Source organism: Pieris rapae, chromosome 4 (assembly GCF_905147795.1).
Source record: "Pieris rapae chromosome 4, ilPieRapa1.1, whole genome shotgun sequence".
NCBI lineage: Eukaryota > Metazoa > Arthropoda > Insecta > Lepidoptera > Pieridae > Pieris > Pieris rapae.
The window spans coordinates 1164533-1184938 of NC_059512.1; the positions used below are offsets into that span (position 1 = coordinate 1164533).

The window sequence follows — 20406 nt, forward strand, 5'->3', positions numbered from 1 at the left end:
TAAAGATGGAGTTTCGAATTCTGCCTTGACGACCGAAACTCGCATTTAAAATAATAACCTTTTTCTCAATTTCAATATTTGTGACTGTGTAGAAAGAAAAGTTTATAGCAGTTTAACCCTTTCAGACCTGAATTATTTTTTTTCATCCGATGGATTTGGTAAATTCCATGTGTCTAAAGTATAATCAGGACACTATTAAAAAAATAAATAAAAAAATATTAGCCTTAAACTTTCCGGGAAAATCAATTTTTTCTTAATGTGCACAATTGTGGACTCTCGTCCTACATAGTAATAAGAATAAGGTATGCGAAGTTGTTCTGAAATTAAATAATATTAATTTAGAAACATTTTTATTACAAATTATAAATGAATTAAAATAGTTTAATTCTTTCTATAAAAGAAAAATAAACATTTATAATTTTATTGGCATAATCAGTCATTGGCACATGAACAATAATTAGGAAAAAAATATTTTTATCTAGTGTGGAAGGCCAAGAAGCAATTCTTGTCTTTAGTTAGGCATACATGTACTTTACACTTTATGCATTTGACACGGGATTTTCCTTTACTTATGGAACTGGGACTAGGTGTAAAATGGGCATCCCACCATTTTACACCTAGTCCCAGTTCCATCGTCATGTGTAGGGAAATGCCCAACACTGTCACCAGTAATTTCAGCTGCAGGGCGAATCTCTCCTGGCCTTCTTGGTATAATTTGCATCGTTGAACTACTGCTAGATGGTCGATCTCTTTTGGCGATAGAAAATTTATCTTGTAGCACCAAACTGTCAGCCAAACGACGCCGAAAGTAAAGCAAAGTAAGTCGTTGCTTTTTTGGTGTGCCTAATAGGATTTGTAGTAAATGGTATGATGAAAAATAATTATCAAAGTAAAGCTCATGACCCTGGCTCTCTCCGATTCTCTTTGCGAGATGTACAACTATCGAAGCACCATAGCCAATATTTTTTGCAATATTACTGTCAAGTTCTGGAGAGGAGGTCTGGTAAAGAATAAAATCATAAGCTTGGCCATGTTTACCACATATAAAAAAGATTTTGAGACCCCATGGCAAAGGTTTTCCTTTTATATATTGTTTGGCTACATGTTTTCCGGTGAAAGGAACCATCTTTTCATCAACACAAAGTTCTCGTTCAAGTGGTAACTCTAAGCATCGATTCCGAACAGCATCATAAATGGATCTCACTTTATGAAATACATCTTTGCAATCAGCCGGAATTTTCGTGTTGTCAACAAGATGTAAATTATTTCGTTATTCAAAAAAACGGTCCCTTGTCATATTAGCTGTGAGGGAATGCTAATGTTTGTCTCCCAGTACATTATCAAACAAGGGTAACTAAATATTCCTGTGGCTAAATGTAATCTTATAAAATTTGCTAGGTCCTTCATCGTCATCAGATTCAGGTGGAAATAACTCCCTTTGGTTTTGGTGAATGATATCTGCTCCAACTCTAGCAGCTAAGGGTGCTGTACGAATTGAATCTTCATAAGAATAATCTTCGTCATCAGATGATAACAACAAGTCAGAAAAATCTCCTTCTTCTAATGCTTGTAACGCCTCCGGTGAGAACATATTGGTGTTTTTGAATCTGAAAATATACCTAAACAATATCATAATTAATTTTATACATTGTTCTTATTTATATGATTAGCAAGACGTTAAAAATAAAAACAAAACATATTTTCGTAAGAAACCGTTAACAATGAGAAAAACTCAGTTGAGTCCTGATGGGAACAAATGAGCACAAATATAAAAATCGAGATTACTAATATAAGGTGATAAAAAATACACAAACATTACGTTACACATGACCCTAATAATATTAGATATCCATTTATAATTTTTCCAGATGATTTCTTGCACTAATTTTTATTTAAAAAAAATAAAATAAATAGCTTACCTGTACAGTTCAAATCACGAACGGGCACTGGTCGCAACTTGGCAAAAAGCGCTAGAATATGCTAACAGATGGGGTTACTAGTACTAAATTGTGTAGTTTATAAGTGAACAAATGAATACAACAGTTTTCAACCGGAAAGCTTAAGAGTTTAATATTTATTTTTTTAATTATATCTTATGTCTACAATTGTGCACGCCAGTTTTGAAAGGGTTAAGGTAGTATGTAAAATAGTAGATTATGATTAAAGTTTAACATCTAAGCTATAGATAAAATATAAAATACAAAAAATACTTTTTTCTATCTATAAATAAAATAATTTAAATAGGTTGGCCAATTATGCCGATTCCTGCTCATCAACAACCACAAAGACCGCAGTCACATGATTGTAACCAAATTTCCATTACAGACTTTCCCACAGAAACAAAACACTATCAATTTCGAATAACCCATTATTTAGAGCCCGTTTATCAGATATTGATTTTGTGATTACTATCAGTAAGAGAATTACTATTGTGTTGCCCCAAGGCATGTTCAACCAGTAATGGAGAAGAATGAGCTTTTCCTTCGAGCGGATAGCGGCAATAATTTGTAATTTCTATGTAAAAGCTGACATTACTTGACGATTTTAGACTTACTATGAAGTAGTTTATAGAAAATTAGTACAAAAATGTGTTTTTTGTGAGAGCTGAAATGTTGGTTATTATAAAAAGATCTGGTGTGGATAAAGTTTTTGTATGACTAACGTATCTTTAAGTAACTAAGGATATCGCAGATGAATACAAAAGCATTGGTATCTCTATATATAATTTTGACGGTAACTGGTAAAACAAACAAATTGTATGTAATCTTTGCTGTTTGTCTGTCTGAAACTTTCATCATATTGATACAAGGGATATAATACATAATCTTAATATTTTTTATATTGAGATTATAAAAAAATCGGATTTATTCGAACTCGAGAACATATGGAAAGATTAAAATTATTTTATAATTACCGTTAAATACATCGGAAACCTGACAACAACAAAATAAATTAAATCGAAATTCCCATACAAAATGTCTATGGGTTTTTGTCAAATATTCAAAGTTCATACCGTCAATACAGTAAACTCTCACAATATATATAAAGAATACAAAATGAGCTCGGGAAAATAGAAGAAAAAAACTACGTAAAAAACTCTACAAATATAAGTTCCGATACACGTGCGCGTAAATGTCAAAAAAACTTTGAAGGTTAATATACGACAAAAACTGTATGAACAATTAAATCAATGTTTTATTGCAAATACCATAATAGTTGTTCACACAATACATGACGTCACATCTTCAATCAATCGGATTGCTCTGACTCACACAACCTTCATTTATTTTCATTGGCCATCGTCAGATAGTAGAAATTACGCCTCGGTTCCCCATATACATTCGTAAATAACGAACCCTATTACAGGAACGACATTAAACCAGTGCCTTATGATGCCTGGTCCTTTAGATTTCTGTGTTTTTAGTTACCCTATGAGACTTAAGGAAAGGACAAGAAGGCAGCTTGAAGCTATCGAGATGTGATCGTGACATGCTTCATCATCACAGGAATGAAAGAATTATATGCTAAGGATACATTAATCACGATAATTTAAGATCATAGTGTTTAAATATATTTCTTGTATTGGATATTTCTATTATTGTATTCGGGCATTTCATCTCTTACTGACAAGTTCTGTTTAGACCATGATGAAAAGAGACAGACAAGTATTTTGGTTGGTGCACACTTTTTAAATTATAAAAACTCAATAAATGTTGGACCGTTAATCATGGATAAGTCTTCGCTATCATCAGTCATATTAAGATCAGAATGGAATTATTCATGGCAAAACAATAGTCCATGCATCAGACGGCTGTGGAAGTGCAATTTACGAAGACAGTAACAAATAGTATTGCCAGGGGATAATTGCATGCGGGCTGGACTCCGCAATCATTTGACTCATTGATAAATGATACATGTAATTATATAATCGTGGAAGTTCTGAACATCCAGCTGCCGGTCTAGATTTCAAATATTTAATTTTATTTATATAACGAACGAGAGAGCATTACCGGTCTTTAAGAAAACACTCATTTTGTTGAAGGACCCTAAGTCGAATTGGTTCGGAAATACTACAGTGGGCAGCTAGATACACATAGTGGAGGTGCGCGGCAAAAACTGCCTTAACTCAGTTGTGGATAAACAGACAGACGGGTGGAATTTCGTATTCTTCATTCGTCCGATGATGAAACTCAGCAACTCATTTTATTTTACTTATTTATAAAAACACTCCACCCTTAACACGTGACCCTTAAATTGACAAGAGTGAACAATAAGTAATAGATTTTACAGACGAAACAAAAAAAAAACAAACACATACATATTGAAAATACGAGAAATTAACTAACAACTATAGGCACATATAGAACATAATATAATAGAACTTTTGGCATTGGCAGTTCAATCAACGTACAATGAAAAAGGTCCGTTAACCTATGTACTTCATCCTATGCATTTCATCATTTCATTTCTTATTTAACTACAACGAATAACATGTGCCCTTTGCAGAAGGTTAGTCCTAGCTGTTAGCCCATGAAGTAACGCCGGACGATGTCGCTTTCTGACGTACCCATCAGGTACATTGAAGCTAAAGGCAGATGGCGCTGCAGTACTTTCATACTTGGTTTTATATACTAATCGCTTAAAATAAAATATCATGCAGGGCAACGTCGCTAGTTGTATTAAATATATATTTTATTAAGTACATACCCTGTGACTCCTAGAGGCTTTAGGATCGAGGTAGGTTCGGAGTTTGTTCAAATAGTGCGCCGGGGAGTCTTTTGCTTGAACCATATCCTGGTCGCAAATGATCTCCCATTTCTTTTCCAGGTCGTAGTTGCGCAGGAGTTTTGCTTTGTCCGGTGGCAGGTCCATAGATGCCTGTAACAAATATAAATCAATACTTATTATGTAGAAAAATATAATTTACTAAATAAATTTATCAACGTCTTTTCGTAATTTATCGGTTTCTTTTTTTACAATACACATAATATGAGATTCTTCATATAATATTTTAGCTAGTAAGGAATCAAACCATTATAAATTTCCTTCTAAGAATTGACATTGTATATATATTATATATAATAAAACTGATGTGTAGCTGAAATCTGTATTTAAAAAAAAAGAATAAGAGTTTGTTATTTTACTTGCAATCAATCACAATTATCCTATTTCTTTTATAAGTAAAAAAATTATAATTAAAAAAAAAATCGAATTAAAATTTAAATGACAACACATAAGATACTCAATAATCTAAATAACCTAATATAAGAAATATTATAAATTATTTATATAATAAATTATTTATTTACATATAGTAATTATTAATTGATTTAATATATACATATAATACATTAAAATCACGCCAAGTTAATATTCATTATTCTGGACATCTTTAACTACCACATTATGGTTCATCACGAAACTTGTAAGCAGAAAATCGGTTTAACGTTGCATGAGGCTCAACTGCGCACACGTCCTCACATCGCATAATACATCACCGTCGGAAAGTAGACTCTACTCCATTGAGTTAAAGTTCATAATCGTAAAAAATTGTTGTACGAGATCAATTGCAAACATGACACTGGTTCACATAAAACTGTAATATTAGTAAATGCGGTATTTTACATATACGATTTTGTGGTGTCTAATAATACCCCCGTGGTCTTTGGTAATCAGAGATGATGTGAGCTTTGGAAAGCTACTATGTTTCGGTTTACGCATGGAACCCAAGCGATAGATTCAGAACCATTAATTAAAAATACTGTTTGTCCGTTAAATATAGTACGTTTTTAACAGACAATTTAACGCTCGACTCTGAATCGTCCAACACAAGACCAAATATGATAAATAATCCAGATAGAATATTTATATTTTTTCGTTACCTAATATATTTGGGAAATGCAAGTTTAATATTAGCTTTATCTCACATTAAAAACATATTTCTTAGCTTAATCGTTATACAAAAGTAATCTAAGACTTGAAAAACTAAACTATATGTTTCTTTAATTTATTAAAATATTTAGAATTAAAAAACTAATATGAAGGCGTACAAATATCGATATTTATTTTATTTTATTTTTCACATTTAGGTACAAAAACAGAAAACAGATTAATTACATACATAAAATTATTACACACTAAACAACATTTAAAAATCTGACTTCCAGTTATATCTGTACACAGCATTTACACTAAATATCAACTAAACAACATACACATATCAAACCGAATGACAAAAAAATTAAATAAAAGAAAAAAATATATCTATACATACACACACACACATGCTTATATACATATACATTAATCAATTAAATTAGTAATTAAGGTTGCAAGTATTTACTATGAACTATCTTTTTAAATTTACAAATATTATTGTGAAAAATATCAACCTCAGCACACACAGCATTATAATATTTGCACATTCTTACGAGCGGAGCATTCTGGGAAACATTGTTATCAGCCATAGGTATAACAAATAATTCCTGGATGCGCACAGAACGCGTCGGCACCTTGATCTCCAGCCTCTCCAAAAGGCAGCTGTCAAATGAGCCATTTGCTATTTTATGCAAAGTGCACAGGTCGCTCACCCACCTCCTCCTTTCAAGACTCACCATTTGAAAGTGGGCAAGACGCTGGTCATATTGGTTTATTTTTCTCCTAAGACCATACTTATAGCACAATGCTCTGACAAACCGCCTTTGTATAGCCTCCAATCTATCTATATGAGTTTGGTATATCGGGGTCCATACCGCCGAACAATACTCAACTATGGTTCTCACGAGAGAGCTGTATAAGATAATCAAGGAGTCGGCTCGCCTGAATGGTTTAGCAGTTCTAAGAATGAAGGACAGCATCCGGCCAGCTCTGCTACATATATCATTATAATGAGGTCTAAAAGACATAGCAGAGTCAAATAGCACTCCCAAGTCGCGAATCACCTCAACTCTATCAACTAGAATACCCTTAACATTATATTTATACTGGATAGGGTTCCTACTTTTTGTAAATGTTATAACTCGGCACTTCTCAATATTCAGAACCATAAAGTTTTCATCGCACCAAGCAGAGATAGTATTAATATCCAATTGTAAGGTCTCACAATCTCTTTCATCAGATATACGTCTGAAGACTTTAATGTCGTCTGCATATGCCAAACATTCACTGCTTATTTTGCCAAGCAAGTCATTCACAAATAACAAAAAGAGTAAAGGACCCAGCTTCGATCCCTGGGGCACGCCCGATGTTGCTAAAAAAGGCACAGATTCGTACCCACTCAGAGCAACCAGTTGGGTACGGTTCAAAAGGTAAGAACTTAACCATCTATATAAGTTCCCATGAATCCCCACATGCTGAGCCTTCACAAGCAATGCAAAATGGTCCACTCTATCAAAAGCTTTTGAAAAATCGGTATATATAGCGTCCACCTGCTTTTTATCATTAAATAATATAAGAGCACAGTTAGCCTAGTAGGTACCTTCAGCGTGTGACTCCCATACCTGAGCTAGTAGATTCGATACCCTGTGCACCAATGGGCTTGCTATATGCTCATTTAACATTTGCTCAAACTGTGATGGAAAAGATCGTGAGGAAACGGGCTTGCCTAAGACCCATTAAGTCGACGGTGTGTGTCAGGCACAGGAGACTGATCACCTTCTAATCTATCAGACAAATATTCATGAAACAGATACAGAAATCTGAGGCCTAGACCTAAAAATGGTTTAAGCGCCACTGATATATTTAATTTTTATATAAAATCTGTAATAATTCCTGCGAAAAGAAAATCGTGGTATGTGAGGTCGCTATGTTTTTGTTACATTGACAACACTTTTCCATTATACTTCGACAATAATCTATAATAATAGGCATGGTACATATACTAAACAAAAAAATAACGATAAAATAAGAATTATATTTGTTCGCAAAACACGCCGATTGTCATTACTCCAACAGGCCGGTAGCTGTCAAAAAATTAAAACAAATAACGTCACTGCGGACGTGAAACGGCCATTGTTGTCTGTTGGTTTCGATTTTTGAATAGACCTTCGATTACGTTAACCACCGGTCTCCGTAATTCAATACGAAACAATTGTTTTTAAACGTATGTTATTTAATCTAGTACAATGTATTACAAGGCTGTAATGGTGTTTACGTGCTATATGAACTAATTATATTAGTGTTGGCCAATTGGCATTTTTCATGGAGAGGCGGGCGCAACCTGGCTCTGCTGTAGCCGCACCCCTAAGGCGATTCTTGGCGGGACTGGTGTTTAGGTGGGTATGCACAATCGCGCACTAAGCAGTCGTAAACACGTTTCTATTTCAATCTTCTTTAAGGTATGAGGACATGGCCTCCTCCAAAGTCCAAATCCCGCCATCCTTCTATGCTCTTATCCACTCTCTGCCATTTACCTTTCTTAAATTTGATCTATCCACCTTCTAAAGAGTCTTCCTCTTATTCGTTTATTGCACTTTGGGCACCAGTTTAGTACCGCCCATTTCCAAATTAGTTTATCTATTGCAAAATCTGTTACCTTAGTTGATTTTCTTAAAGCTATATTTTTATTTTGTCTTTTATTAATCATACATCGTTCCATTCATCTTTGACATACCTGTATTTTTATATACTGCCGTATTCTGGGTAGTTCATAGTGTAAAAAGGTTTCAATAATATTATTAATTTCCGAACAATGGTTAGTATATAGCGGCAATATGGCCATAATATATACTAGAGGTAAAGTGACCAAACATATCAAATCTATATGCAGAAATTATATTTATGATGATGAGCTGTATGCAGCATTATGAGTACGACACCTTGCGCGGCACGGGTGGGCGTGAGACACTTAAAACGACCACCCATGTCAAAGGTTATATTATCGCTCTTAATATCTGGTACAGACGGTCACTAATTACCTGAGCGACTATATACAGGTATAATTTTTTATACAGTGGTGTTAAAATATACTCAATTGATTACGAAACTAAACAGTCAAATATGACTATTAAAATGTTACGTCTACGATTAGTATACATTGTATAGGTTAGAGGGAACGGGTTCTTGATGTTTGTTGGAACAAATTACTTATTTTAAATTTAATTAAGAACTGGCAGTCAATGGAAAATTAGAAGCATTCAATGTATATTTCTTTTTTGACGTTCATAAATTATGTTACCTACATGAATAAATTATTTCTGATTTTGAATTTTATAATCAACTGAATTTAAACAACTCAACATTATTTTCTGCATTGATACATATCAACAAAGTAATATAATAAATCCTTTTAAAATTGTTTAAATTTCTAAATTATGAAACATTTCTCGCACCCAAGAATAGTAATAATTATTTTAATATCTATATAAAGTAGATTACATTATACTAAATCCGTAACTGTCCCGTCAGATTAAAGACGCCACGAATCCTCTTCAAAGTCAGGGATAATATTAGATTGTTATTTCTGGATGTTGACTCACTAAGGAAATTATATGGAGGCGCTTCCTACAGTTCAAGCGATGGTATCATTATATAGGATATTAAATTCTCATTAGGATAGATTCCTAATAAATAGAACCAGTGTAAGGATACAAGATTATTATTAGTTTAATAAAATATAGGTTTTGTTATCTTTATATATATAATTCTACTGTGTATATCACTGAACTCTAAAACGGCTGGTCCGATGAATGAAATTATCTGTATGAAATTGGGTGGCGCCCGGGAAGATTTAGATTCACAAATCAGCACAGCAATTTATACTTCTTTGGCGAATGAAAAAAAAAAACACACACGCTTGAACATAGTTATCGACTTTCATGCCACCTAGACCTAACCTTACGATGTAGAATTCAGGTGTCGGTGTGCGCGCGTATCGTAAAAATTCACTCTCATAATTTTCTCCATCGAGCCAAAATAAGTATAACCTCAAAGAATTATCACGAAACAGATACAGACACCTAAGGTCAAGAGCAAGACGTGAATGTGTGGCGAGCGGTATCCCTTGAAACAAAAGAAAAAAGGCCCATTGGGTTGTGTTCGTGACTGTTTCACGAATACATTCTGTATGTTAAAATCGTTCAATTACTGTAAGTGCCGGCATGGAATTGTAAAGCTACATTGTATAGATAACAGGACTGTAGAGTTTTTACTGCCACCCAGACGTATCTTCATTAAGTGAAATTTATTGAAAGATAAATACGCCGGTCTTTATTATGAAATATCAGTGTTTATCTTAATGACACGAATGCAGTTTTCTGTACATTTTTAACTGTTACGATGCATGTTTTTGTTCTTTCTGTTGTGAGTGTAATAGACTTATTTAAATCAATATAACCAGAAAATCATTTATTAATGAAGGTCAAAACATGTGTATATTTCTACATTGAATTTCACATTTACTGCCAGTTCTCAAATTAAGGGCGTAGAACGGAAGAGAAGAACTGGCAAAAAACACTCCGCCACACTTTTTAATCGCCAAGTTTTTTACACAACGTTTGTAAGGAGCTGCAACCATTACACCATGTTCCATATTATGACATCTTAAGTAACAAAGAATAATGAAATAAATTAAAAACAAACATTTGTCCTCTATCAGCAGGAGGCTTGGTGAAATAGGAGCACAGAACGTAAGTGACATTCTCGTTTTTTATTTTAATTATGCTTATTAAGCTAATACGAAAACGTCTAAAATATAAAAATAATAAAAACATAATATTGCTACTGCGAGAAAAATAAAACACTTAGCAATAATAAAATAAACTCTCAGTAGTTCATTAAATGTATATGTATTGCGCTCTTGATTTGAGAACTGTCATTCATGGAAATAGATATGCAGTAACTGATTGTTTTTAAGGCAGGTTTTTTCGCGCACCACTACTGTGGTGAAGCTCAGTGAAGTATTACCGATCCGAATCGACTTAGTGTCCTTCAAGTAGAGAGCGTATCAGTTCTTGGCCGAAAACAGGATAGCATCCTGCCCCTGTTCTATAAACCTAGAACTCTAAAAAAAGCATATTTTTCACTTTCACAAGTGTCATTTTACGAAATTGATCAAGTTTTGTTTAAACATATATTATTAAAATCATTTTAGATAAGCGAAATTATCTAATTTTAATTTTATTTTTTAAAGTCTTGAAACGGATAAAACCAGCATAAAAAGGTATAGCTAAAAATCTTTTTTCTTTTGTTTTTATATTCTAAATGCCTATTAATATAAATAGCTGTCTATATCTAACAGATAATAAGACAGCTGTATCGATTTGTCATAATTTCTTACAAAGTTTTCACCCCTCATCAAAAACGTGTTGACTCAGTGGAAGGCCACTCCATATCGACGGGATTAAAGTCCGATTAAAATACCGATCACTAGTGAGGTATTAGATATTATCGATAATTTTTTATGAATTTCTGTGTAGGTATATATAAATCCAATTTAAATATATATAAAACTATTCTAAATATGATATATCGATGATGATGATGATGTTGATGGTTATTGTAAGTTAATATGACACTTATGACCAGAAAAAATAGAAAAAATCTATTTTTTTTAAATAAGGAACTACACTTTATTACTTAATTAACATTTTTTCTAATAAACATAATAAAGAAGAAATGTCAGTAAACTTTATGTAATATGAACAGTGAAAGTATTCACGCAGACAATCCTATTCCTTTTATACAAATAACGAACATCGTTTGCTTATCTTCTGAACAAAAGATTTTCACGTGTGCCGTATTGAATCAAATAATAGATGGAGATGTTAAATACTCCTAATGATCTACCATTAGTCGTCGTGTGAAAGTAAATAAAGTCTTCCGCTTATGTAACTAATGTTTATATACTCGCGTATATTGATGACCATACTGTTGATGATAAAGGAAGCCGTTTGCCGTTTCTTCATACAGCCGGGGGAAATTAAATTATCTACTTTTTTTTAGCGGAAAACACGCAAACTCCACATAGCCGAGTTTAATGTTTTATTGCAACATATCATTGATATAAAGAAGGAACAGGGTCGGGGATAGAACACCGCCTTGTCGCACCGCAGCGTTTAGGGTCGGAACATGTTCCGTCGATGAATCTTGTAATAAAACAGTAGATGTCCCTATATATAACGAAGTGCAACAGAAAATTCAAAGTATTTTAATTAATACAAAATTCCAATAACGCCATAGATTCTATTCTATACAACGCCATTAAAGGAGAGCGTAATCAGTTGACTGGCGCCATGGTCCTTATCGATGAGTGTTACTGTCACTTGGAAGTTAACTTGAGGTCATTCATACTTGTAACAGATAGCTAACAGCTGGTAACCGATTGATGACGTCACAGCTTCATAACAGTCTTTTGTTTCTTAACAGTATTTATGTTTATAGAACAGGGGGGCAAACGGGCAGGAGTTTTCTCACTCACCCGTTTTTTGAGAATTGGTACGCTCTTTTCTTGAAAGAGAAGTCTATTTTTCTTGGAAATACTTTAATGAGCGGCTGGTGGTGGTGCGCGATATTGCCTTAACAAACGCTAATGCACATAGTATTGTCTTTTATTTACATAACTTTTACACATTTAAAGAAAAACACTTTTTTAACGGATTATAGATATGTATTATTATATTTAAACACCTGGGATCCAATAATATCCAAATTAAAATCTCAAAATAAACAACCCGCGAAAATGGAGGACACCGTGAGCAATTTCTGCAAAAACCCTACATCTTTTAGTCGATACCAACTCCGGGGAAATAAATACAGATAACACAACATTTTTCTGCAGCTGTAATACTTTTTGACATTTAACACCTTTGTCTTCAGTCACCGTGACCACGCACGCTGTAAAGCACGCGAAACGTCGGTTTAAATTTAAAATTATGTACAAATAATTATAAGTTTAAATATAATAATACATATCTATAATCCGTTAAAAAAGTGTTTTTCTTTAAACGCTAATGCGCTAATAGTAAACGCCTTTCTGCTTCGACGCCCGATGATGAAACTCAGCTGCCGATATTATTGTTCTATTTACGTTTAAATAAAAGAGCAGCGTAGGCCTAGACTCTCATACCTGAGGTCGTAGGTTCAATCCCCGGCTGTGCACCAATAGAGTTTCTTTCTATGTGCGCATTTAACATTTGCTCGAACGGTGAAGGAAAACATTGTGAGGAAACTGACATGTCTTAGACCCAAAACGTCGACGACTTGTGTCAGGCACGGAAGCTGATCATCTACTTGCCTATTAAATTTAAAAATCTGAGACCAACACCTAAAGAGGTTGTAGCGCCACTGATTTATTATTTTTAAATAAAATTCTAGGTCTTCAATGATAGCTATTTCCAGTATAGGAACGGAACTCTATATGACAATAATATACACGATGATCTCATTTAATTGTTCTACGTTACGCAAAACACCATAATAATATTGAAATGAGCAATTATCATTCGAATCGCGTGTTTTGTTGCTATTCTGTGATTCATCGCCGATCACTTGATTTCCTTGGCCCGTCTTGGGAAAAGAGGTAATGACGACTATTAAAACGACATTGATTTATTTGCCCTTTAATATTTTTTATCGAGTTTAGAATGACCTACAAATACTCATTTGAATCACCTTTGCTTTAATTGAAAATTAATGTTAGTAATATGATTTTTAGAAATACAATTATAAAATAATTATTCTCAATAATATATTTATACCAGACGAAATCTATGACTGATGACAGGTACAATAATGCAAAGGAAGACAATTCAGAAGCTGGACAGACAAAAGCAGGTTACATGGAAGAGAGTAGCACAGTGCAGAAATAGTGGGATTTGGAGGCCTTCGTCAAAGAAAGGCACCTACAATAGTAAAATAGAATAAATAAATGTTTAGTATCTGACATAAAAGGCTTTTACTATAATTATATATTAATAACTAATAAAATTAAAGTATCGATACCCGCTCTTCCCTAGTTCATATAAGAATTCATTCAGTAAAGCGGGGCTACCAAAATACCACTCATTCGTGACTCAGCCGCATAATTCAAGGTTTTATTTTCGTTTTAATCTATTTATAACTTAATTTACTGTTACAACACGTGGATTATACAGACAATACAAACAATGACTGAGTAATTGTTTATGTAATAAGATTGCATATATGTATATGGATTTAAGCCAAGTGAAATGTACTGTATTTAACAATTTATCCAGCAATTCAGGAATAAATCCAAGTATCTCATTACTAAGTACCTATAAACACAATTCAATACAATCACACTACGTCTAATCCATTGTCGTAACTCGTAAACATCCCTTTTCAATCAGATATCGACCATCCGAGTCGTAAAGACGGATCATAAAGCCGACTTGAATCCAATTACTCGATACGGAATTGATATGCCTGAAATAGGGACAAATGTGCTTGGTTTTGTAACAGTATTGGGAATAACCTTTAACACAGAACAGAGACAAACTTTAAACTGTTCTATGACTTTTCACCACAGCGCAAACAATTTGACAGGAAAAGACGACTGAAGCTGAACACTTTAAAGAGTTTAATAATAATAATCAATATTTACATATATTTTTTTACAGAAGGCCTCTCTATCGGGCATGCGATCAGGGAGGTGTGTGTGGTCGAGAAGCTAGGTGGCGTGGAAATGACATCTTCGTATTCCTAAAAAGCGACTTTGAAACGCGAAGTATCTTATTTGGAACGTTTATCTTTCGAATAATGTATGTGTTGCATAGCTATTTCGTACTTTATCCATACATTGTGAAACAGGCCCTTAATATAATAGGATTTTACATATAAATCTTTCACTTACTTCATGATATATTCGGACATGGTACACACAAAGCTCAAAAACATTTCAATGAATATTAAAAGCACCACGGTCGGTGCCAATTAGTCCCGTTCACAAAGTGGAAAGTGAATAGAACAAAGGACCAACGGATCCTGTTCTCATGAAAGTGAAACCAGCATGCATTATTCTGACACCTGATTTTCTCCTTCAGAAATATGAGTTGAGAAAGCCTACATATAATTTGCCAAAGTACTCAAAATATTATGATATGCCTACAAAACTAATCAGACATTTTAAATCATGAATAGGAATGTCTTGAAAAAGTCTTGCTATTTTTTTTTCATCATTTATGTTGGTAACATAATGAACACTTATGAACATCAAAAAAAGAAATTTAATGTATTTAAGTGATTCTAATTTTACATTTACTGCCACAAATCAAGGGCGTAGACCGGAAGAGAAGAACTGGCAATAAACTCACCACCACTCTTTTTAATCGCCAAGTTTTTTCTTTTAATTGCCATGGAAATTTACTCTACCACGGCTCTCTATAGCGTTGCCTGCTTTTTAGTAGAAGTTACAACTTCTAATCCCGATATCTCAATAGCAACGAAATTGCAAATTACTTAACTTGCTTAAGTAATATGCAAATGGTTTAAAGAACCCAATGGCTTAAGGGTTTTTGAATACACGATTCATGAATACTGAACTTTCCAATCGTGCATTTTAAGCCCTGACATTATACTGTTTATACTGACCTTTAACACCGTCTAAGGTGAGCTCAACAAGGTAAAAACGCTATGAGATATCTAACATTGAAAAGATTTGTACTATTTGCGATTAGCGTTCTCATATTTCCAACAATGCCCGAACGTACTATTGACTACATATTAAGTAATTTAAAACTTAATCAATCTTCTTGTATTCCTTAAACAAAACCACTTTTTTGAAGAAGATTGAAGGACATCGAAGATTTTATAACAGAGAAGTAACACTGAGTTCAGCGTTTAGATACGTATAAAACCTCTACTTTTTACATGAATTATATTTATTTTATAATGTATTTAAAATTTGTACTCTGATGCAGCACTTCAGGCACCAAGGTTAAACCCTTATGTAGCGTTCACGTGTTATGTAACCAATTTGGGGGGGGAGGTGTTCCTCTTGTAAAAAGATACGATTCCGGGCGGAAATTGAATTACGCCGTATTGTTAATATAATTTTCCGCTTTCCAGTACTTAAAACCACATAATACTTACTTTTAGGTATAAATAGTTACGAGTCGAGTCACGGAACGTTTAACAATTGGGTACAGAAAAACGTTACGTTGCGTTACATGGGGGGGGGGGACGTAATACTTGAACGTCCCTTAGTGGGTTTTATGTATTATTAAGAAATAATGATATTAATAAACACAACAATTATTGCATTATATACTCTAGAAACATCAAAAATAAATAAGCAATGACCCATTTTCGTATAAGTGCTAACTAGTGCGTTGAATTTTTATTACGTAAATTCAATTATCACAATGGCTATAATAAAACGCCATATTATGTGCATAACGGTCAATGGTAATTTAATTTATTACGCCAATATTACTACTGTAAATAAGTAAAATATTAACATATTTATTACTAGGGTGAATGAGTCAGCATATAAATTACAATTAAGGTGTATATCATTTGAATATATGCGTTGTTACAATAATTTATTGAATCAGTAATATTATCTGTTACTTATTTGAAAAATTATATATTGTAAAAATTGTTGACAAAAAATTCATGAGTAGTTTTGAAACTAGAAAATATAATTAATACTCTATATATGTTTGCGTATGTCACTGAAGTCCTCTTAATCGGCTGGACCGAATTGATTTTTTTTTGTATGCATTTACTTAGTTTAGATTCACAAATCAGCCCGGCAGATGGCGTCTAATAAACAGCCGGTATATATATAAATCTTCTGTGCATGTGTGTGCAATTCCTAAAGGGCTGGACAGATTTTGATTGAATTTTTTTTTGTCCTAAAGTGGAGTCGAGAATGATTTACATTATTAGATATTTTTTTGTATGTAAGTCCTGTGTACAACACAACGTCAGATCCACTAGTACATTATATGTATAAAACCATACACAATATATTATATAGGATAGTGACAGCTTGGCCTGAAACCAAGACAGCAGCTTCATCATACATATATACTTTTTGCTAATAGATATATTAATATGACACTCCGTTTCTTATATATATTCGTAGAAGTAAAGCATGTTATCTATATAGTTTTAGGTAAAGTTTAACAGGTTATGACATCTCTCCTCCAAGGCAGATATCAAGTATAATTTTAATGGTTAATAGAATGGTTATAAGATTATTTTTACAATACATAAATAAAATAAGTAGTAGCTTGTGTACCAATGACACATACGAATTCCCTAATAATCGTCTGGCGTTTGCCGAAGTTTTGCTAATAGGAAAGAAGCATAAAAAGGTTCAAAGTACCGAGTAGGCGTAACATTAATAGTCGATCGGTCAAACTCAATATTTACCAGAGGTCGTTAACCTTCAAGACGAACTGTTTTTACTTCACACATGTTATGTAAGCCATGAACTTAGAGCTGATGTCGGCTAATTTATTTTAATCGAATTAATTAATGCGCATAAATTGTAAATAATTAGAATATTTTACGTAATAATAATACCGTGTGTTATCGTATTGTAAACATTTAGTTCACTAGTTCCTCTGCAGAAGATCGAACCTACTACAAACATAAGTTGCACACAGAAGCTACTAGACCAATACTGCTTTTGATTAAAGAAACATACATATTTTAAATTACCATTACAGGAGACAAAGATTCCTTGATTTGAAGTAGGTACCCATCTGTCTCTTTTCATTACATCATAAACGCGATTTGACAGAAAAAAACGAAACATTACAAAAAAGATTATACTTTCTGAATACTACTTTATAAATCCGTTAAATTTATTGTCGACGGCTTTATAAAGTAAAGTTTTAGCACACTGAGAGACGAAGGTTATATGTAAGATAATCGAAGTTTGTTGGGCTCATTGCTGTAAATAAAAAACAATAAACACGACACTAACTTTTATTATTTTCATGATTTTTATCTCCGGCTTAAGTGTAATTATAAAAACAAAATCTCAGTACCCGCTAAATCCTCCATCTTACGCCGATTCCGCAAGTAGAATGCGGCATCACGCAGCATCATAATTGAACTAGCCATTTACATCTATGCTAATACCTGCTCATCTCATTTGCATTTTATATAAACACCATATTTTCTTGGCCAACGCCAAACAGAATTTAAAGAATTAAGAAGTGTATAAGACTTCAATCCGCGAACCTGGTCTAACGCAATATGCTGATTTTAACGTAGGTATATTATAGAGGACAGGAGGCTCATCTGTTGTTTAGTGCTAACACCGCCCATGGACAATAAAATTTCCACGAGGCTTGTTGCCCTTTAAGAATTGGTACTTTCTGAAAGTACCCTACGTTGAATTGGTTCGGAAATATTTAAGCGGGTAGGTAAGAACTGCCTTAAAAAGCACTTAGGCGTGAAACGACGGACATCGTAATACACGAAATTCTTATGAAGGTTTCTAAACCATATCTTAAAAAGCCATTGATGCAAAGCTGGGAATCGAACGAACTGTATTAGAGTTGAAGATCGCATGCTCAAGCACTACGTAATAACTGCTATTTCTATTAGTACTTTTTTTTCTTTCGTACACTATCTATGTTAATGTCCATTAAAACAACTAGATCTAGGGGAGTTAACGTGGAGGTTGTAAGCCGAATAAAAACAATACCTAATTATGTCATCGAATTAATCATTGAAGGAAGAAAACGGGCCGGAGGCCCACCTAAAAAATGCCGCCGCACATTGCCAGACGGCTCGAAAGTGCGTTGCCGGCCTTTTAAAAATTAGTACGCTCTTTTGTTAAAGGATTCTAAGTGGAATTTGTTGGAATAGTCTATACAATTCTAACACACTAAAATGGGCGTGTAAACGTACCTAATAATAATAATTTCAGTATATTTTAAAGAGAAATTTATAACGATATGAGAGGTATATATTCTAGACTATATTTAAAAAGGTTTAACACGTAAAAAGTATAATAAAAATCTAGTTCTCGATACACAAATCAATTAGAAACTGTCTTTGTTCAAAACAGTTACCTAACCCCATAATCATAAAACAATCCCATCCGTTAACATTCATATACATACAATGCGAGAGTCTGACTTGGCAAAAAGCGTTCCCTCAGGAATGCAGCGCCAGTTATGCCGATCACGTAAATAAAGTGCATGTCGATTGACATGACAATTGACAAGAGAACAAGGCGACTTCCGCGCATAACACAAAGCCATGTTAAAATTATAAAATACTAGCTAAACCCGCATTAATTCGGTCGTAGCAATGGTATATAGACTAAAGATTACACTTTTAAAAGCGAAATTTTTTTGGTGGCGCGTATTCTTTTGTCTCCTATAAAACTGAAGTACACTAGACTGTGTGAAGATTCCCACTGAAGTATTTTCGAACCAACTTAGGGTCCTTCATGAATAGAGCGTACAAATTCTTAAAGGCCTGCAACGCACTCGCGAAATCTCTATTGATTGTCCATGGGCCGGTTTGGCCCCTGTTCAATATTATAAAAAAGACTTCACACGCGCACATTGAGGAAAATTCAGAATTGAAGGATTTTTTTACAGAACAGGCGGCTTATATATTCATTGATATCGCTATTGGGTACCCACTACCAGAAGGCTCACAACTGCGTTGCAGGCCTTAAAATTTAATTAACATTCGAAGTGTCCAGTCTCTATTACAATGAAGACATAATCCTTGGTCCAGTAAGTGATTAGCACTTTTACTAAGGTACAATATCTCTACTATCATTGCGTAAAGAATCAAAATAGACAAAAAAATTGCTTATTAGGATTGAATCGCGTCTAGATTTCATTTTCACTTAGTATCTACTGTTAAATGAAATTACATATTGTTATATACATAAAAGGTAATATATAAAAACCTATAAATCAAATCAAAAATCATTTATTCATATAGGTAACATAATGTAGGTACACTTATACGGAAATATACATTAAATGATTCTAATTTTACATTTGCTGCCAGTTCTCAAAAGGGCGTAGAACGGAAGATAAGAACTGGCAATAAACTCTCCGCCACCTTTTTTTATATATATAATGATCAGAATACTATAATGCCAATACCCAGTCACCTCGTAATAAATAAGGTAATTCGATCGTACATTAGATTTAACCGCAGCTTAAAGCCGTTATACTGGAGACTGGTTTTGCTGAATAATATGCCTATTCCCATTTATTTCAAGTGTTAAATACCAATTGAATACAATTTTTTCTACATACGGCGTAGAAGCAAATATATGTGGAGAGGTTATTTGAACTTGCAGAAACTTATGTCAAATCAAATCATTTATTGCAATTAGGCCACCTATAATTGCACTTTTGAACTTTATTTAGCTTTATAGTGCATCACGAATTGTGTACAAATAAATGATTAATTAAACTTACATATTTTTTTAAACGTTTCAAGAATACAATA

At 33.5% G+C, this 20406-nt stretch overlaps 1 protein-coding gene across 2 annotated transcripts in view; it reads right to left on the reverse strand.

Moving 5' to 3' along the window:
- The window catches only part of LOC111004130 (formin-like protein), a 72179-nt gene that overhangs the window by 15222 nt on the left and 36551 nt on the right, over nt 1-20406 (reverse strand). For both annotated transcript variants that reach the window (XM_045634751.1, XM_045634752.1), the window contains exon 2: nt 4708-4878. In XM_045634751.1, the coding sequence (XP_045490707.1) occupies nt 4708-4878 (171 nt within the window). The remainder of the gene's footprint in view (nt 1-4707; nt 4879-20406) is intronic.